The following is an 18,171-nucleotide window of genomic DNA, read 5'->3' on the forward strand; positions in this document are numbered from 1 at the left end:
CCCACTGAAACCTCCACACTAGTCCTGGCCCGAGTCTGTTGAGTCCTCAGGTCTCTTTTTAGTTTTAATCTTGCAGGTCTCTTCCATGGGCTCTAATCCTTCTTTTCCCTGTCGTCTTTGGACTCCCGGGTAACTATGGTGACTCACACTAAGGAAGTCGGTGGGAGCCTCCTTCTGTTCACTGGACAATCAGCTTCCATAGGAAGATTTAGATATGCATGCTAGCAGCATCGCAAGAGAGTAACCTGAGTCACCTCTGTCTTCTTACAAATTATAAATTTGCTCAGAGCAGGCACCATGTCTTATTATCTATGTATTCCCAATCAGAGAGCAAAGTCCTACCCAGTGTAGGGACTCAACAACTATTTGCTAAAGAAAAGAGCCCAGTGGTGGCCGAAGGCATACTACCACTGACTATATACATTTATCTCAGAAGCCTCTCCGATGGTCTTCCCTAAGGCCTCCCAACCAGCAGCACAAAAACAGGGCTTCACGCTCAGTAGAACGCAGAAAATTCTGGTAGCAACTCTGCCTCTGGCACCTGTAGAACGACTCGGACATTGCTCAGCAGTCACACCTGTGTTCCCTTGGAGCCTCTGGTGGTGCAGTGGGTACTCGGTGGCAAAACATTCACTATTACACCTAATTCATAGCTTGTACACCCTTGAGTGACAGTTTCTGAGCTAATGATGCTGTCAGGGGAGGGTAAAGTTACCCTTTCCAAACTAAATTAGGCTACATTGTCCAGAAACGTTTCAGCAATGGATTTATAGCATGCTGCCGGGAAACTGAAATTATTTTCTCAGGCAAGTTATCACCACAACCAGTTACACTAAAACAAGATGGATAGCCCTTGTCTGCCAAGAAAATGATGAAAGAGATGGGTTTAAGATCCATAAAAGAAGAAAGAGGAGACATTCGTTCATTCTTGATCAGGTTTGCTTTCTGTTTGTGAGGTCCAATGACCATTTCCTAAGCGTTTTCCATCCAAGGTGTCATAGGGACATCTAATGCAGGTTTTTTCACATGAATGTGCCTGCAACCGTGAGCAATAAAAGCCATAGCACTTTAGCTGAGGGGGAAAAAGTGCACAAAACCTTCTTTACAGTGAATTCACAGGGGCATAGACATGAAACATAAAGGTTTTCTCTCTTGGTTTCTAGTCTGTTTGCATGATGTGGTGGGTGTTCATGTGAAGCAGTCAGCTTCATTAAGGTGGATGTTTGTGTTTATTAAAGATGTAACAGGCTTCATGGATGTAGCTACAACTTCCTTGCTAGAACTACAATCTGTAAGATAAGCTCTCTGGATGCTCACTGTTTTGTCCCTGCTTCTTTGTGATGGAATATGTTATCGTGAACAGGGAGCAAAACTAAAATAAGGATCAATAAGCTAATCTATATTTGAAGAAATGTTTTTGTGGTGCTGAGTGTGGCACCCAGAACCTCACATATACCAAGCAAAAACCCTGTTACATACAAAGCGACATCCCAGTCCAACTGGCTATCTTTAAAAAAGCACATAGGAGAAGCACATGACCTGTCATACAACAGAGACACAATGTATGTTAACGTTGACAAATGGTCTAAAGATGAGTCTAACAGTCCATACAGCAACAGTGGGAGTGTAACACAGAAGTGCATGCTAGATTTCCAGGTCACTTTTCTGGTCTAGTATTTGTAATGGTTAGACTACATATATCGTTCTCAGCCACCTTACGGTGATGGGAAGCCTAAACAGCCAAGTCTCAACCAGAAGTGCTCTGGATCTCTCCTAAACAGAAGTCATCCAGGGATGGGCAGGAAAAGGTACTGTACACATAGAGCTCACAACACCACTCAGGGCCTGACTCCCCAGCATAACAGTACCAAACTCCCCAAATGTTTACAGTCATGGTGAGGGGATTATACAGTATATTTTTTACATTGTTTAATAAAAACCAACTTAAAAGTCATTCATTCAAAGACTGGGATCTTAGAAAACAAGGCAAGACCCCTGGAAATTGCCTACAGCTTTCAGCGATTGAGGAACCAGTCGGCAGGGGTGGGCTTCTGCCATTGAAGAATAACACGAGTGTTTTGGAAAACAGGAAAGTAAGAAGTCTATTCCTGCCAACCAGAATGGATCATTTCTATGGCTGGTGTGAGGGCTTGTGTTAGGAAAAAATGAGCTCTAGAATGAGATTGAGCAATTGAGAATGTTTACTTCTACAGTTATATTACAATTAGACAATGAGTTCAATTTTTAAATGAATATACCAAGAGAAGAAAATCTATATTTAACTTGAAGGATACCTATCATCTTTTGATCTTTAATGGCCATGAACAAATAAGGGAAGATCTGATTCAGGGTAGTGAGATATATAGTTGGGGAAGCTGGGGTCCAGCAGCTGAAATGCTTTCAAAAACTCACATGCTAAGACACAGATCTAGACTTCATGCTGGGCTGTAAACAAGCATGACAAACTCTAAGGCTGAAGAATATTTTGCCACTAACACAGATTCTGCATAAAAGTAGGTAAAGAATTTCATTGCAACTGAGTGTGGTGAACCATTGAAACCCTGTCACTCAGGAGATAAAGGCAAGATGGTAGAGAGTTCAAGGGCAACCCTGAGCTATGATGGGAAACCCTATCTCAAAATTGACAAAGAAAACCAACTTACTAGCTTTAGTAAAAACAAAAACAAAAAACATTCAAGAGTAATTAAGTTTTGACTCTTTCTCATTGTTTAATGCTTCATGTTTGTGTTTTATCCTGTCAATATTTAGACTACTGGGCTACATTGCTGATGAAGATTTGTTTCAGAAAGATCAACTCCTTTCCTAGTCAAGCTAGCCTCCTGTGAAAACTGTCTCAGAAAGTGGGACCTGATGTGGTTATTACAGTGGTATAGTATTAACCAGTATGTGTGAGGCACAAGGTCGTTTCCCTAACATCACAAAATAAGAATCAGTTCTGGCACAGAGTCTCTATCACTGCTCCAGACCGTGAATTACAGTCTCCAGAAGGTAATGGCAAAGCTCCGTGCTTCCATTTTGCACAAGTAGGCCACAGGAGTGGGCATGGCATGGCTCAGAAGACCTTTACAGCTTTTCTACCGATTCTTTGAAAGGCTCTAAAGATAACTGTCTTCACTGGAACAGAACAAAACTATCCTCCAAAAAGAGGTTAGCTTGCTGAATCCCTGGGAACTTGTCACTAACATCCCCTAGTACTCATTTCTACAGTTGCCACTTTTCTAACTCAAAGCCAAGCTGATTCAATTTCCTCTTCACACAAGTGAAGGAGAGATGAGTCACTGATACATGATTTATGAACCTTGACAGATGGCATTGCTGATCAATCCTCATGCACTCTTTCCACCTTATGTCCTATCTGTTCTTCTGTGAGGCTCCTGTGCTAAGCAGGCGTTATGGCAGTTCAACAGATGGAGAAGTGGTGATGCACTTGATGGTGAAGGGGGTAGGAAACGATGTTCACACTTAGTAAAAACACAGGTTCCGTAGGAGAGGAGGATAAAGCCAACTTAGTATGAGTGACACTTGAGGTCACGAAAGGACACAGTGACTTTGAAAGACAGACCTTAAGGAATTTCTCTAATGATAAGAAAAATAGAGAAACCAAAGTGCATGTCACAGGTAATTAGGTTGTTTTTCCCCCTTGAAACAAGCCAGTGTGAAGGCATTGCACAAATGTGAGTTATACTCATATCCTCTCTTTTGGGCGTAGCAGAAAGAACAAACACAGTCTGTAGAGAATAATAGGTTTCAAGGAAGCAAATTCCCCTTCCAATCCTGGCTATAATACACAACAAAGAGAGATGCTGGGGAAGTGGCCTCACTGGAAAAGCAAGGTAACACGTGCCGCAAAGCACCCTGGGATTGTTGAGCATACACACAACAAACGAACATATGATTGGGAAGAGATCTCCTGAGAACACTGAAGCTACTACTATGCAACTCTGCTGTAAGGATGGTCCTCCAATGTGCTTGGCAGGGGTGGGAGGGGGGTGATTGGTAGGTCAGATAACTAATGAATGTTCCCTTGGCTTTGTGAAATGCTGGTTACAAAACACTGACTCTGACCTGAGCGGGGAACATCATGAATCTGTTCTTGCCACCCAGGTTACAAATGTGCTGTATGGAAACACATAAACTGAACTCCCTAAAATCAGCATGGCCCTGAAGTGGATCTGAGTTGGAGAGGAGGCTGTGATGGGGTGGCAAATAGGAAATAAGGTTTTGGTCACAGCCAGCTCCTTCACTATGTGACTTTTTGGGAAAATCATATTCTTTGAAGATGCACCTCCCAATTCTTTTTCTTCCATCTATAAAATGGGTGACTAAAAATGCACTATAATTCCCTCCTCTTAGGGTCAGATTAATTGACAGGACACAATGTTCCTGGTGCAGAGCCTGTTCCATGGCAAGTCATCAGTAATCTCAGTAATGGGTGTTGTCATCTCATCTCCCCCAGTTTCACAGTGAGACCTGTTGGTGTCTGTTTCCTCTGTTCCATTTTGACTTGCATACTGCCCTTCATGGCGCCACCTTGCTCTATCAGAGCCACCTGCACCTAGGGCTCCATTGAAATGCTTATGAAAACTCTACCTTCCCCCAATCTCTTATTTTTACTTGTGTTGAAACTATTTTATTGATCCTATAACAGTCTCTGATAAAAACTTAGCATGTCAATATTTAATGATTCCCAGTACAGCTCATGGAGCCTGAACTCACTCTAGGTTCATTCTGAGACCTTTGATTTCCTTAACGATTTCCTCACAGCAACACCAAACAGAATTTCAATAAAAATTCTCGGATGGAAAAGAATTAATGCTCTCTGAGGGATATCTGGAAGTAATTAGTATGTTTTATATGTAGGTGTGTGTGTGTGTGTGTGTGTGTGTGTATGTGTGTGTGTGTGTGTGTGTATGTATGAGAGAGGGAGGGAGGGAGGGAGGGAGGGAAGGAGGGAGGAAGGGAGGGAGGGAGGGAGGAGGGAGGAGAGAGAGAGAGAGAGAGAGAGAGAGAGAGAGAGAGAGAGAGAGAGAGAGAGAGAGAGAGAGAGAGAATTGAACTTTTTACTTCAGCCTTTCTAGCCTCCCCTTCTCTCTCTTTTAAAGAGGGTTTGGCCCCTCTTGATTAGTGAGTCCTAGTCATCCAATTAAACAGTTAAATGTCATTCCATCTGAGCATTCTCCAACTACACATAGCACCAAATAGAAGGGGTTCAGCTCTCCCCATGCATACTGACATTTTGTTGATACCCCTAGGCACTTTAACTATTCTCCATTCCTTCTACAGATCCCCAAGATGCTAGCAACTTATCTGGTAACTGTATCAATTTTGGTGAAAGGGAGAGCTGATCAAGGCCAGCTTCCCCTTATTTCTTACTGTTTTTTTTTTTCTTTTCTTAAGGTGTCCAGTGTGGACCATGCAGTACAATTTCAGAAATATGGAAGTGGGTCAGATATGAGTTGGAGCTGGAGAAAAGGTATTTTACATCTTCCTTCCATCTCCCCCAAGTCATGTTACTATTTTAAATTCTATCACAGAAACTTCCATTACAATCTTAAAACATATTCTTTCCACATTATATCAGAAAGGGATTAACTTTAAATAATTCTTTAGCAGTACACAGAGTACCTGATGATAGGTCATGGCTTCTTTTCCCAGTAAAAATCTTGGGGAGATATTTTGTCATTGTCTTTCTCCATTGTGACTTATGAGATATTTTAAAAGGAAACCCTCTGTTAAGGGACAGAGATTCCAATAGAGATAGCTAAAGCTTTGTGAAGTGTGTACTATGATTAATTCCTGGAACTCTTCATTCTCTATCCTTTTAATTGATGCAATCACATTGACTGTTCAAAGTCTATGTAGCTGTTTAAAGTCTTTCAAATAATCTATGCTGTCATAACAGATATAGAGCAGATTAGCATTTCCCATTGAGTGGTGGATCTTTGGAGGAAACTGAAAATAAACATTGAGTTTGTTGAATTCAGGTTGCTTATATCTCAGCACACATAACTCCACTGAAGTTGACCATCACAGCAAAAGCCACAGCACACACACGTACACATACAAAGAGCAGCATGGAGCTAACCACACGACTCCACAGATGATGCAGACAAACTTGAGTAGAAACCAAGATTGTTCTACCTCTTTTCATAACAGGTTAGTGCTGGCCCTCAGTGTTGGTGTACAGTTTTTATGGCATGGGAAAATAGGGATGTTTCTGCCCTATAAAAATAAATGTGTTGAAGTCTTTAGTTTGAGCTTACACAATGTCAGAAAGTTCCAAAGGCGCTGGCACAGTACAAAAAAAATAAAAATAAATAAAATAAAAAATAACAAGAGAACCCAACGAACAAATATATATCACCAAAACACATGGCAAGAGGCTAAGAACATTCTGGGAGGATAGCTACTGGTTTCTTAGATTAATGCAACAATCGCCAACACGTTTGTGGAAAATACAGAATAAGAGCAGGAAACTGGTGGGTCTTTTTTAGGGTAGGGAAATTGGCTTGCTACCAATAGGCACTTGGCTTCAAACTGCTTAATTGATCTTTTTCTCCTTTTAAAGGTTGAAGACACACAACTTGCATTGTCTTCATTTTTTAAGCATAATGAAGAGCTGAGGTCAAGAGCAGAGAAATGCATGCAATTATCCTTAATAAGGAAAAGGATACATGGAACACAGACACAAAGAGTAGCTTATTCCTTCGTTGAATACATCATGCTATACACTTCTTTCCAAACCTTAGTTCAGCCCATGCGGTTGTCCTGCATGACAGCTTTTTTTCTACTCTATAAAGGGCGGGGAGAAAGATAAGCAGGAAGCAGGATTATGGGTTTAAATAAAGACAATACTTTTGGTGTCAAAGGATGCAAGGTGGGCAAGGGGACTAACAATAGGGAAATTTTCATTGGAGAGAACGACTTGTAATTCCTCAAAGAAAAAAACTTACCACATTCTGTGCAAATTTCTCAAATGATGTTCTGCGATCCATTGAGTTTCCAGACTTAAATGTGTGGTGTGGGGTAGGGTTAAGGGAGACAAGGGAACATTAAAAAGAAAAAAGGCAAGAAAAACAGAACAGAAAAAGACAGGATGGTAAAGTAAAGCTACACTAAGCCCAGGTATGAACCCCATGACCACATGGTAATGGGGCTGCCAGGGGATGCTTCTCATCTTTGGATCCAGGTTCTTTGCTCATGAGTGATTTCACCACAAAACCCCAAAATTATACTCGAGCAAGCAAAATGGTGCGATTTAAAGCAAAATCAAGGTAAGTGGAAATGAGAAAGATAAGGCAAGCTTTTATGCTGACATTTGCAAAGCCTACATATCTGAAAATTTAGTGGGATTTCTTTAGAATCAACTCCTAATAGTCTATGCAGGTTGAATTTTTGCTGATAATATTAATTTGATGGAGAATTTCTGGAGGCTAGATTTTGCTCAAAGGATGAATATGTCTCTTGATTGTGTCTCTTATTAAAGCCTCTGGCTGTAGAGATTGAGCACTTCCCCAGGGGTTTCAAAGATGACTGACTTTGAAATGTCTTTGTTCTGTCCTCTGTCAGTGAAACTTATTTTATATCTAGTTACCTGAACTTTGAACACCGCAAAGAGCTGTCAGCCTTGTGGCGATTAGAGGTTAGTTCATGTACTGACCTGTGTATCTCCAAATTTGTTTCAGTTGGCTAGAAATTTGTGTAGTTTCAATTAATTAAAATTAATTTTAAACATCAACGATTGCCACACTGGGCAATATAGCCACTTGCAACTATTTTTATCTGTAAAGGCAATGGGCTATGAAAAAAATTCACATTAGTTTAAATGATAAATTAACAGAACTGTAGCTAAATCTTAGAAAGGTAATCTATGGGCTTTTTTTTTTTACATTAAAAACAATGAATAATGTTGATTTTTCTCTACAGATTTTCTATTCATTGTTACATTGGTCATAGAAGGCATTTATGTATAGTAAGACTTGGATTACAAATATTAACTAATTAGTGAAGTCTACTACTACTATTACTTCCCAGATGTGTTTGCTTATCATCTTAGTTTGAAATAGGTTATCAAGATACTAAGTAGTTTGGGATATAAGTCAAATGAAAATATTCATCTGCCAACATTATAGCATGTTAGCAGCTATCCTTGAAAAAAGTAAGTTTATATTTTTTTAAGTTTATATTTTGCTATAAACATACATGCTAGCTTTGTAAATAAGCCAAACCACCTTCGAGTTTCAGTACTTGACTTTTTTCTAGTTGGAGTTTTTCATTTCTTTTAACTAGAAATACTAAAGATTAATATTAAACATGAAAACAGCACCTAATAGCCTTTGTAAAGCATTGACATCTGCAAAAACAACCAAAAAATGATACACAGAGCAATCAACACACAGGAACAAAACCAACTTAAATGACCCTTAGAAATGGATGGGTTAGGGGAAAGGTCTTAGAGAATGGATACTTACCATTTTTTTGAAACCCTGGCCCAGCAGAGATATTTACTCTTATTAATTATAACTAGGAACTAAGGTCAAGAGAGGTCACAAAGAACCAGTACCTTTCTCTTTGCCTGTAGAAGTTCCTGGTAGGCACTAGATCTTATAAAGCGGGGGTATGAGTCACTCTTCATCAGCTTGTAAATGTGCTCCTGGAAAGAGAGAATGGGTGAAGGGCTCCTTTATCAGTTTAATGAAAGAACGAGGCACTATGATGAGGACACTCAGGTAGCTAAAGAACAAATGGGGGAGTAGCTAAAAATAGCAATTGTAGTGCTAATAGGAACACCTTATGTTCACAGGACATTTGGATCTTTTAGTCCATCATTTCTTTTCCAGATCAATGTTTACATTGGGCTGGGAGCTACTCAGGAGGAGAAACCATATGTGATCATTTTAATCATAGAATTTAGTCAGGGGGACATCAGAAATAACTTCAAATCAATGTGACAATTTATGTGGAACATTTGAGAATTGAAACAAATCTGTTATCTTGAAGATGACTCCAAGCCCAAAGTGGATAATATGACACCAAGACTGTGCAGTCTTCCTGGAGGCTCTCGGAACCCACAGCAGCTGGGAGAGCTAGGAAGCCTGAGTAGACCTCACTCTTGGGACCAATTCCATGATGAATTATCTTCTACACTTACATTTGCTCAAAGCTCAAGTCTGAAATTAATTGTTGGGTTAGTAAAATGACAAATTTCCAAACCTATGTGCTTTTCCTTTTCTTATATGGTGATCGGTTAGTCATCTGTTCCTAATAAGTGTGCAGAGTTTTCTCTCTTCTCTCCCCTTTGGACTGAGGATCAAGTCTTATGCACTTTACGTAAGTGCTCTACTGACGAGCTATGCCCTAGCCTCTCTTGCATTTTACTGATGGCTGCTGATGGACAACGGAGACAAGCAAAGAAAAGAATATGTTCATTTAACTCCAACTTGATCCAAACCTGGGAAGTTCTGCTCTGTTTGCAGCAGTTTGGGGGAATTCATATGTTCCATTGTCTTCTAAGTCTAGTGAAAGCATCAGTTAGTGTTAGAGTTTACGCATAATGCGAGAGTATCCATGGAATTTTCACGTACAAACACTGAATTTATATTTAAAAAAATAACATTCCCAAGGGTTAAAAGATGACTTACTTTGAAATGTCTTTGTTCTGTCCTCAATCAGGGAAACTTATTTTGTGTCCAGTTACCTGAGATTTAAACAGCGCACAGAACTGTTGGCCTCATGGCTCTGAGAGGTTAGACCATGGACTGACCTGAGCATCTTCAAACGTGTATCGTCCTGGTTCCTTCACATTCTGTGTGGTCTTGTCATAACTCTTAGAATCCAAGTTAATGGCACTGGGGGCCCCAGGAGCCAGAAATTCTTGCCATATTTCCTGCACTCGAGAGGGTACTTCTCGGATAGGCCTTTTCTTCAGGTCCTCCACCGCCAGCCAGAACCTGCAAAACACCACAAGATCTCTGAGCCACAAAGGCACACCTGGGAATTCTTGTAATGTTCATTCACTTCTCTAGCAAGCTCATTTTCTCTGGGGATTCCAATATCAGTCTCATACTAGCTTCCTTTTTTTTTTCTCAAGAGTCATATTCAAAGGCTTAAAAGTTATTTTTTGTTAGTTTTATTTTTGATTTTTTTTTTTTTTTTTTTTTTTTTCCGAGACAGGGTTTCTCTGTGTAGCTTTGCGCCTTTCCTGGAACTCACTTGGTAGTCCAGGCTGGCCTCGAACTCACAGAGATCCGCCTGGCTCTGCCTCCCGAGTGCTGGGATTAAAGGCGTGCGCCACCACCGCCCGGCTTATTTTTGATTTTTTAAGATACGGTCTCATGTAGCCCAGGCTGGTCTTGACTTTCGTATGTTGCTAGAGATGATCTTGAACTCTTGTTTTTGTTTGTTTGTTTGTTTTGTTTTTAAGGAGGCCCTGTTTGCACACAGAATTATTATTTTTTAATGTATTTATTATGTATACAATGGTCTGTCTGCATGTGTGCCTGCAGGCTAGAAGAGGGCACCAGATCTCATAGATGGTTGTGAGCCACCGTGTGGTTGCTGGGAATTGAACTCAGGACCTGTGGAAGAGCAGTCAGTGCTCTTGACCTCTAAGCCATCTTTCCAGTCCCCTAACTCTTGATTTTATATGCTTCTCCCTCCCCAGTAATTCAAAAAGTCCTTTAGAAGGAAAGATTGAAAATCACCAATTTTCACTGGCCTTTATTAAAAGCAGATGTGCCAGAGCCCTGGTCCTGTATAGTCTCACTTTCACTGAAGCACCACAGGAAGGGCTTTATCTGCAAACAGAGCACTAACAAAGAAAAACATCCCTACTGAAACAGCTGCAATGCTAGGAAGTACACTGGAGTTTCTGTAGGTCGTACACACTAGAGAGTTGAGAATGCTGAACCAGAAAGAGTCCTGACACATGTAGGCATGTGGAAGGAAAAAGGGGGTCCAGGGAAGTTGCTCTACCTGAACTGACATCAGAAATTAAATGGACCTGAAAATAAGGGTAAAGAAGGCAAGTGCTGAAGTGCTAATGTGAGCATGTATACCCGTATACAGGTGCAGGTACTATTCCAAGTATTTGCAGTCCTTACAACATCCACACCGTGATGCACTCTCCACATTAGAGAAGAGGGAAGTGAAGATGTAAAGAGGTGATTTACTGAAGGCTGGCCCAGGAAAATCTGGAGCAGATGGCGTTCTCACAACAGCTCCATCACACCGTTTCCCTAACAACAGTACCACCTTCTGTACTTTTATCATTATCATTGGCACTGCTGGCTTAGCTAATTAAAATGGAGAGGGTACCAATTTTAATCCCACTCTTCACCTGATAGCAGCTGGATTCTAAGGAGGCCCCTAACATCCCCATATCATGACTTCCTCATCAGTACAGTGGCATGGAAAAGCCCATCTATCAGGGGTACCAATAGTAACTAATGGAACTAGTGACTAGTTCAATGATATAAGTTACATAAAGGGTATCTCAAACTGCCTGGCACAACTTTACATGGTTAATGATAAACCTTGCTATTACCATATTGTTTTAGCAAAAAGTTGGCAATGGAAGAGGGTGTGTTTCAGGAGTAAGCAGATGGGTAAGTAGCATCTCTTGACTCTTCCCATCCTGATAACTGAAGTGGCACAGTCCCATGGAAGCAGTCCCTCTAGACTCTGTAGTTTAGGGACTGCTTCTGCTTAGACAAAGATGTGCTGAGAGTCATTTGACTGCAAATCAGCCCTGCTTGCTCTCTGGATCACTATGCCTTTGGTGTGGGAGAGGGATACTTAAGTGGAAGCTAGGGTATTGTTTAGACTTGGGGAATGGTAGGCAGGAGGTTCATATTGGTTCATAAGAAACAAAAATGTCACTTAGTGTATTCTGACCTTGTACAGGATGCTGATCTGACTTAGACATGTTTTGATTATCTAGGAAATAAGGCAAGAACAAATACATGCATATTTTGATTATTAGATTCATATTTGTCAGAAATAATGGAGGCAAAACACTATATAGTATACTCAGAGAAGTAGTATGTATAAAACATAGTGTACATTGGGAATTCAAAATGCTTTTCGCAGCTGTGTCTTTCTATCATTTATCTACTTTAATAAAGTAACATGAGAGGCATACAATAGACAACTCAAGAAATACATATGTATATGGAACATTTAATATTTGTGTGTACATGTTCCTGAATGTGCCATCCTCTTTATTTTTCTTTACTTTCATTTTCTTTATTATCAGTGGGTGTATGATTGTGTGTGTGTGTGTGTGTGTGTGTGTGTGTGTGTGTGTGTGTGTGTGTGTGTGAGAGAGAGAGAGAGAGAGAGAGAGAGAGAGAGAGAGAGAGAGAGAGAGAGAGAGAGAGGTGTTAATGTGGATATGCCTGTGGGAGTTGGTTCTCTCTTTTCTCTGTGGGTCTCAGGGAAAGCATTTTGACTTTTTGAATTATATCAGCAATCCAATCCAAGTACCACAGATTGAACCTAGGGTCTCACACATGCCACACAAGTGCTTTACCCAGAACTACAGTTCCAGCCTCACCTTAAATTTTGAGAGAGTGTCTTTTGTTGGCCTGGAGCTTACTGATTTGGTGAGACTGGCTGGTCAACGAGCCCAGATTTGTTTTTAACATGGGTTCTGGGCATCGAACTCAGGTCCTCATGTTTACAGGGCAAGCACTTTGCTGACTGAGCCACCTCCTCAGCCCTAAGAGGTCATGTCTATAATTTCTTTGGGGGAAAATTAGTACGGCATAGGATTAAACACAAGAAATAGCAAAGGTGTAACAGAAGTAAGGGCTTGGCGGTGACCTGGTTCCTCCCTGAAGCCCAGTATTCACACACCATGCTGTGTCTTTGCTCTTCCTTTTCAGCCCGGTTGTCTTCTCATCACCCACTCTCAGCCTGCAAGCCACTTCTGTTAAATGTCTGTGGTGGCTCTAGGTTAGGTATCCCTCTCCATTCTCTTATCAAGGACTCAGCTTCAGCATCCCACGGGGCCACTTGTTTTCTTGAAAAATTTACTCAGTAAACCCAACAAACATCCCTAGGCTTCTCCAAACCCCCTATAACAACAAGAAAGCACATCCAAGAATCCATGACAGACATATAGGGAAAATGAAAGGATTCCGGTTCTGACTGTCATCGTCCTGCTTCAATTCTGAGGCATCTGCTACCTTCATGCATTTTTCTGATTAGCTCCTAAGGAGAATGCAATAGTTCTTTGCTAGCTTAGTTCTCATGAAAAGAAATAGATGCCAATATTCTTCTATAAATGAATTAATTCTACAGAGCTTAGGAAGGTATGACAAAAAACCCCAAAAAAACAACCCCCCCCCAAAAAAAAAGAACAAAACAACAACCAAAACCAAAACCAAAACCAAAACCAAAACCAAAACCAAAACCAAACAAAACCCCAGGACATCAGGTTTCAAAGAACAATGAACAGAGAATCTCCCAGGAAAAAAAGGAAAAAAAAATTCATGTATTGAAAACCTATGCTTTAATCATCTTAAGCAGATCTATGAACATCCACTCAAATGCCTCATATTTTAAGAAGCTTTTCCTAGGTGTCCCTTGAGTTAGAAAATACTACAATAGATCAGGATGGTATTTTGGACAGATAGGCAAAACAAGTACCCTGACCTCTTTCTCTGATCCGTGCATCAGTTAGTCTTAACAGCTCTGTTGTGCTTTTTCTTAGCTAAAAAGCTGAGAAGTGATCAACAGCTCTACTGCATCTAAAGGCACACAGTATAGAAGCTCCCCTTCGACTTTTGTTCTAAGATCTTTGAGATATTCACTCTCTTTCTTTCTGGAGAAGTAATACTAGAAGTTAATATTGAAAAGTAAATGCTGATGTTCTAAAATCACTGTACAAGTACTAGTGGCCACTGTTGTGATTAAACTCTGAAATTCTCCCTAAAGGAGCTCCCCATGTCTTGAATGTGTGGTCCCTAGTTGGTAGTGCTATTTTAGAAGGCTGTGGGAATCTTATCATTTAATAAAGAAATATGAAAGGCATATAATAGACAGCTGAAGAAATACATACACACATACATATATAAAACATTTGTGTGTACATGCTCTCTGCTTCCTACATCAACATGATGTGAACAACGTTAGCCACACACTCCCACTGCCATGATCTGAGTTGCTCTGCCATGCTTTCCTGCCATCCATGAAGGACTAAAATTCCCTGAATCTGTGAGCCAAAGCATATCTTTCCTCTTTTGTTTCTGTTGGGCATTATGGCATGAACCCTGACTGATACAGACATTTTCCATTTTGTCAAAACATTGGTCTGGGAATTATAATTCTTTATGGAGTCAATTTTAAAAGTTCTAAATTTATATAGTCAACAAATTCAGAGGAAATATAAAAATAAATTGTGAAAAGGAACTGATAATTCTGGATAGTTTTTGTATTGCTATCTTCCATCTTTAGGTGTCAGAGATGAAGTTGTTCACATCATTGTGATACCATGAGAGTAACTGATCTATTACATCTAAAATAACTAGACAAAACAATGACTTTTTGGCTCATAACAACAAAATGTGTCTTACCTTAAGTTCTCTGAGCTGAATTCTGATTCTAGAAACTTAAGGAACTGCTCTCTCCCAACTGGGTCTTTCAATGCCTCATCCATGCCAAAACCCCATCGCTTTACTCTCTGTTGGCTTGGTTCTTTGCTGTGGGAGAGAAAATAGAGCTAAATATATTCTTTTCATTACAATTTCCATTTGGGAGGGTGGTTAAAGTGGGGCAGGCTCACACTGTATAGCCCTGGCTTGCCTGAAAATCACTGTGTAGACCAAGCTGGCCTAGAATTTACAGAGATCCACTTGCACCTGCTCCCAAGTGACAAGATTAAAGACATGTGTCATTATGCCTGGACCAATTCCTATTTTCTTTATCATGTATACCTTAGAATAATGCCCATTTTTAGCTTATCTTCTAGAACAGTAATATATCATTGATTGACTGTTCTTCATGAAATTACCATGAGATAGAAGTTAGATTAATAACACAATCTGTAACTAAGAGTCTGGATTGATTCTTACCAACTTTATAAGACTGACATTCCACCTCTAATTTTGTATATGAAAAAGCTGATGTATAACATGTTATAATGTGATTCTGTCATAGAAGGATATGGGGCAAAAATCCAGCCACTGTTACCCAGAGTCTCATTTTAACCACTATACAGTTGTAGTCTGTGGTGTAGGTCATCATTGGAATGATGTGCCTGGAAGACCTCATTTCTACAGATGACTCTGCTGCAATTAAATATGAACCATATTTACTCATGAATTGGGGGGGTCCAGCTTCCATATATATATGCATATATATACATGTATGTATATATACACATTGTATATATATAAAACTCATGACTGAAGACTTCTGAATTGGTAGATGTTTAAGATTATGGCTGGATATAAGAGAAATGGTCCATAAATACAACCTGGAGCCATATGTGACATTACAGGTTTGTAATCCCAGTGTCTAGGAGGAGGTAGAGGGATAAGGAGGTGGATACCATCCTTGGCTACATAATGAGTTAAAGGACATCATGGGCTACAGGAGATTTTGCCTAAAGCAAAACAAAACAGAAGTGCTATTGAATACTAATCCTGTCTTTGTAAAGATACATGACATGAATCTCACCTCTGATGAGCCTCAAGATTGATGCCACAATGCGCCACACAGCTCGTCAAGGAAATCTGGGGTTCTAAATTGTGCTTGGGTTTTTAAAAGTCAGTTTCTCTGTAGTGATGGTGAGTTCATTTAGTTTTAAATGGGGTTTATATAGGCGTGTTTGTACTGGCCTTAAGGAAGTGTGGATTTGGGATTCATTTTACCTGAATATAGGCCTATGTGACTATATGGATTTTTCAAATGATTTATTAGCAAGGAGCTGAATTTTAAAAACCAAAGATCTGAGTTCTGACTAACCCACCTTTAAAATGTCACCCCTAATTTTGGGCCAGTTCTTTTAGCAATGTAAATTTGTTCCTAAAATTAAAGTTTTAGAATCTATAAAATTCAAATATCTATATGGAGGACTATGTGATATTCTGAAATATGCACATTCTGCAATGTTTAAATTAGGGTAAATACATCTCCTTAAGTAGTATGTCTCTAAGGTGAAAGTATTCAGGATCTTTTTGTCTGGAGTTTTCAAATACACAACACATATATATCACCAGTTACCCTACTGTCGAAGAGCACGCCAGAGCTACTAGCTCCCATGGGACTGTTATTTAGCATCCATTGATCAATCTCTCCTTATGCCTCTTTCTCCCCTATTTTCCCTAGCCTCTGTGAACCACTATTTACTCTCAGCTTTATGCATTTTTATGTTTTGTAAGATCGTGTAGTTCTCTTGTTTCTATATCCTACTTATTTCATTTAACACAGTGCTTTACAGTTCCATTCAGGTTGCCATGAATGACTAGACTCCATCCTTTCTAATGGCAGAACAGCGCTCTATCAGCAGGGCATATCTCAGTGTACCAAGAAGCATGTGCCCAGAATCTCTTTTTGACTAAGAATGATAAATCATAGACAATGTAGAGAAAAAAGCAGAAGCATCTTTACAAGGTGCCAGCTCCTGACTCTGCTGTTTCATATACATTCTTAAATAGCTGACATATTTGGAAGGAAGAGACCATGTCTTTACCTTGCTTCAAGTTCCCAGAAAGTGGTATCATCCGAGAGCCATGGGTTGGAAGGGTCAGGTGGCACAAGAAATGGGTCATACTCTACATACTGTTCCGTATAACTTAGTAGGCTAGGGAGAAAACAGAGGGAAAAGATTTCCAGCTTCGTTTTTCAACCTGCAGTTACACCTGGTTCAAGGTAAGGGAAACAACATGAAGAGAGATGGCTAGGAGATTCACATCCATTACAGAAAGAAATCCAGGACAACCTACATGCAACAACTCACTATGGTTCTGACAGGTAGATGTTGTTGAGGATTCTACCTCCCAGCCTGAACATGGATGTGAATATGCTCCTGTGACGATTACATGGTTAGCTCTGCCTGAGCAGTAAGAATTGAGGATGTTCTCTGTCCTCGTTAGCCAAGGCAATCATAGCAGAGCAGATTGTAGACAAGTTGAAGAAAGGATTGAAAGACAAATTTTCTCTCAAATATAGATAGGATTATCTAGCTAACAATTTTTAAAAAATGGTATCAAAACCAAATGGTAAGCAGAGGAGGGTAAAGTTGGAAAGGTCTAATTGGGAGACTCATTAAGCAAACAGCATATATATATATATATATATATATATATATATATATATATATAATTAAGAATAGACTTTTATTTTATTTTCTAAGTTGCTGTGGAATGGCAGTTCTGTATGCTGTGAAAATATGTTACTACCATTGGTTAATAAAGAAGCTACTTTGACCTATGGCAAGACAAGAGACAGCCAGGCAAGAAATCCAAGAGAGATATGGGGAGAAGAAAGGCAGGGTCAGAGGAGATGCTGCAAGCCACCACCTGAGAAGCAAGATGTTATGGAACTCAGGTAAAGCCAGCAGACATGTTATGATACATAGATTAATAGAAATGGGTTAATTTAAGATAAGTAAGCTAGTTAGTAATAAGCCTGGGCCATAGACCAAACAGCTTGTAATTAATATAAGCCTCTGTGTGTTTATTTGGGACCAAATAGCTGTAGGACACAGGAAAACTTCCATCTACATTTGGTGCCAACACAGTGCATGCACATCCATATAAACTGTTTTGTTATATGCAATTTCACTATGTTAAAATGAAAATCTTCCTTTTTGTTTTTTTTTTGTTTTTTATTTATTTATTTTTTTTGGTTTTTCGAGACAGGGTTTCTCTGTGTAGCTTTGCGCCTTTCCTGGATCTCGCTCTGTAGAACAGGCTGGCCTCAAACTCACAGAGATTCGCCTGCTTCTGCCTCCCGAGTGCTGGGATTAAAGGCGTGCGCCACCACCGCCCGGCGAAAATCTTCCTTTTTGATTAGACAGAAAAGGGGAAGTGCTGTGGGATGGTCTTTCTATATGCTGTGAATATGTATTGTTACCATTGGTTAATAAAGAAGCTGCTTTGGCCTTGGCAAGACAAGAGACAGCTAGGTGAGAAATCCAAG

General features: G+C 39.9%; 1 protein-coding gene across 7 annotated transcripts in view; it reads right to left on the reverse strand.

Annotated features, from left to right (window-relative positions):
- Positions 1 to 18,171, reverse strand: part of Rgs7 (regulator of G protein signaling 7) — a 390,273-nt gene that overhangs the window by 11,730 nt on the left and 360,372 nt on the right. For 5 of the 7 annotated variants that reach the window (XM_052737711.1, XM_052737709.1, XM_052737704.1 and 2 more), the window contains 5 exons: positions 16,721 to 16,831; positions 14,601 to 14,726; positions 9,785 to 9,971; positions 8,585 to 8,674; positions 6,163 to 6,243 (listed from right to left, as the gene is read on the reverse strand). In XM_052737711.1, the coding sequence (XP_052593671.1) occupies positions 6,169 to 6,243; positions 8,585 to 8,674; positions 9,785 to 9,971; positions 14,601 to 14,726; positions 16,721 to 16,831 (589 nt within the window). In that variant the 3' untranslated portion in view covers positions 6,163 to 6,168. The remainder of the gene's footprint in view (positions 1 to 6,162; positions 6,244 to 8,584; positions 8,675 to 9,784; positions 9,972 to 14,600; positions 14,727 to 16,720; positions 16,832 to 18,171) is intronic. The other 2 variants (XM_052737706.1, XM_052737708.1) reach the window with 1 other exon arrangement.

The sequence above is a fragment of the Peromyscus californicus genome, unplaced genomic scaffold (genome assembly GCF_007827085.1).
Source record: "Peromyscus californicus insignis strain IS unplaced genomic scaffold, ASM782708v3 Scaffold_14__1_contigs__length_90479793_seg_2, whole genome shotgun sequence".
Taxonomy (NCBI): Eukaryota; Metazoa; Chordata; class Mammalia; order Rodentia; family Cricetidae; genus Peromyscus; species Peromyscus californicus.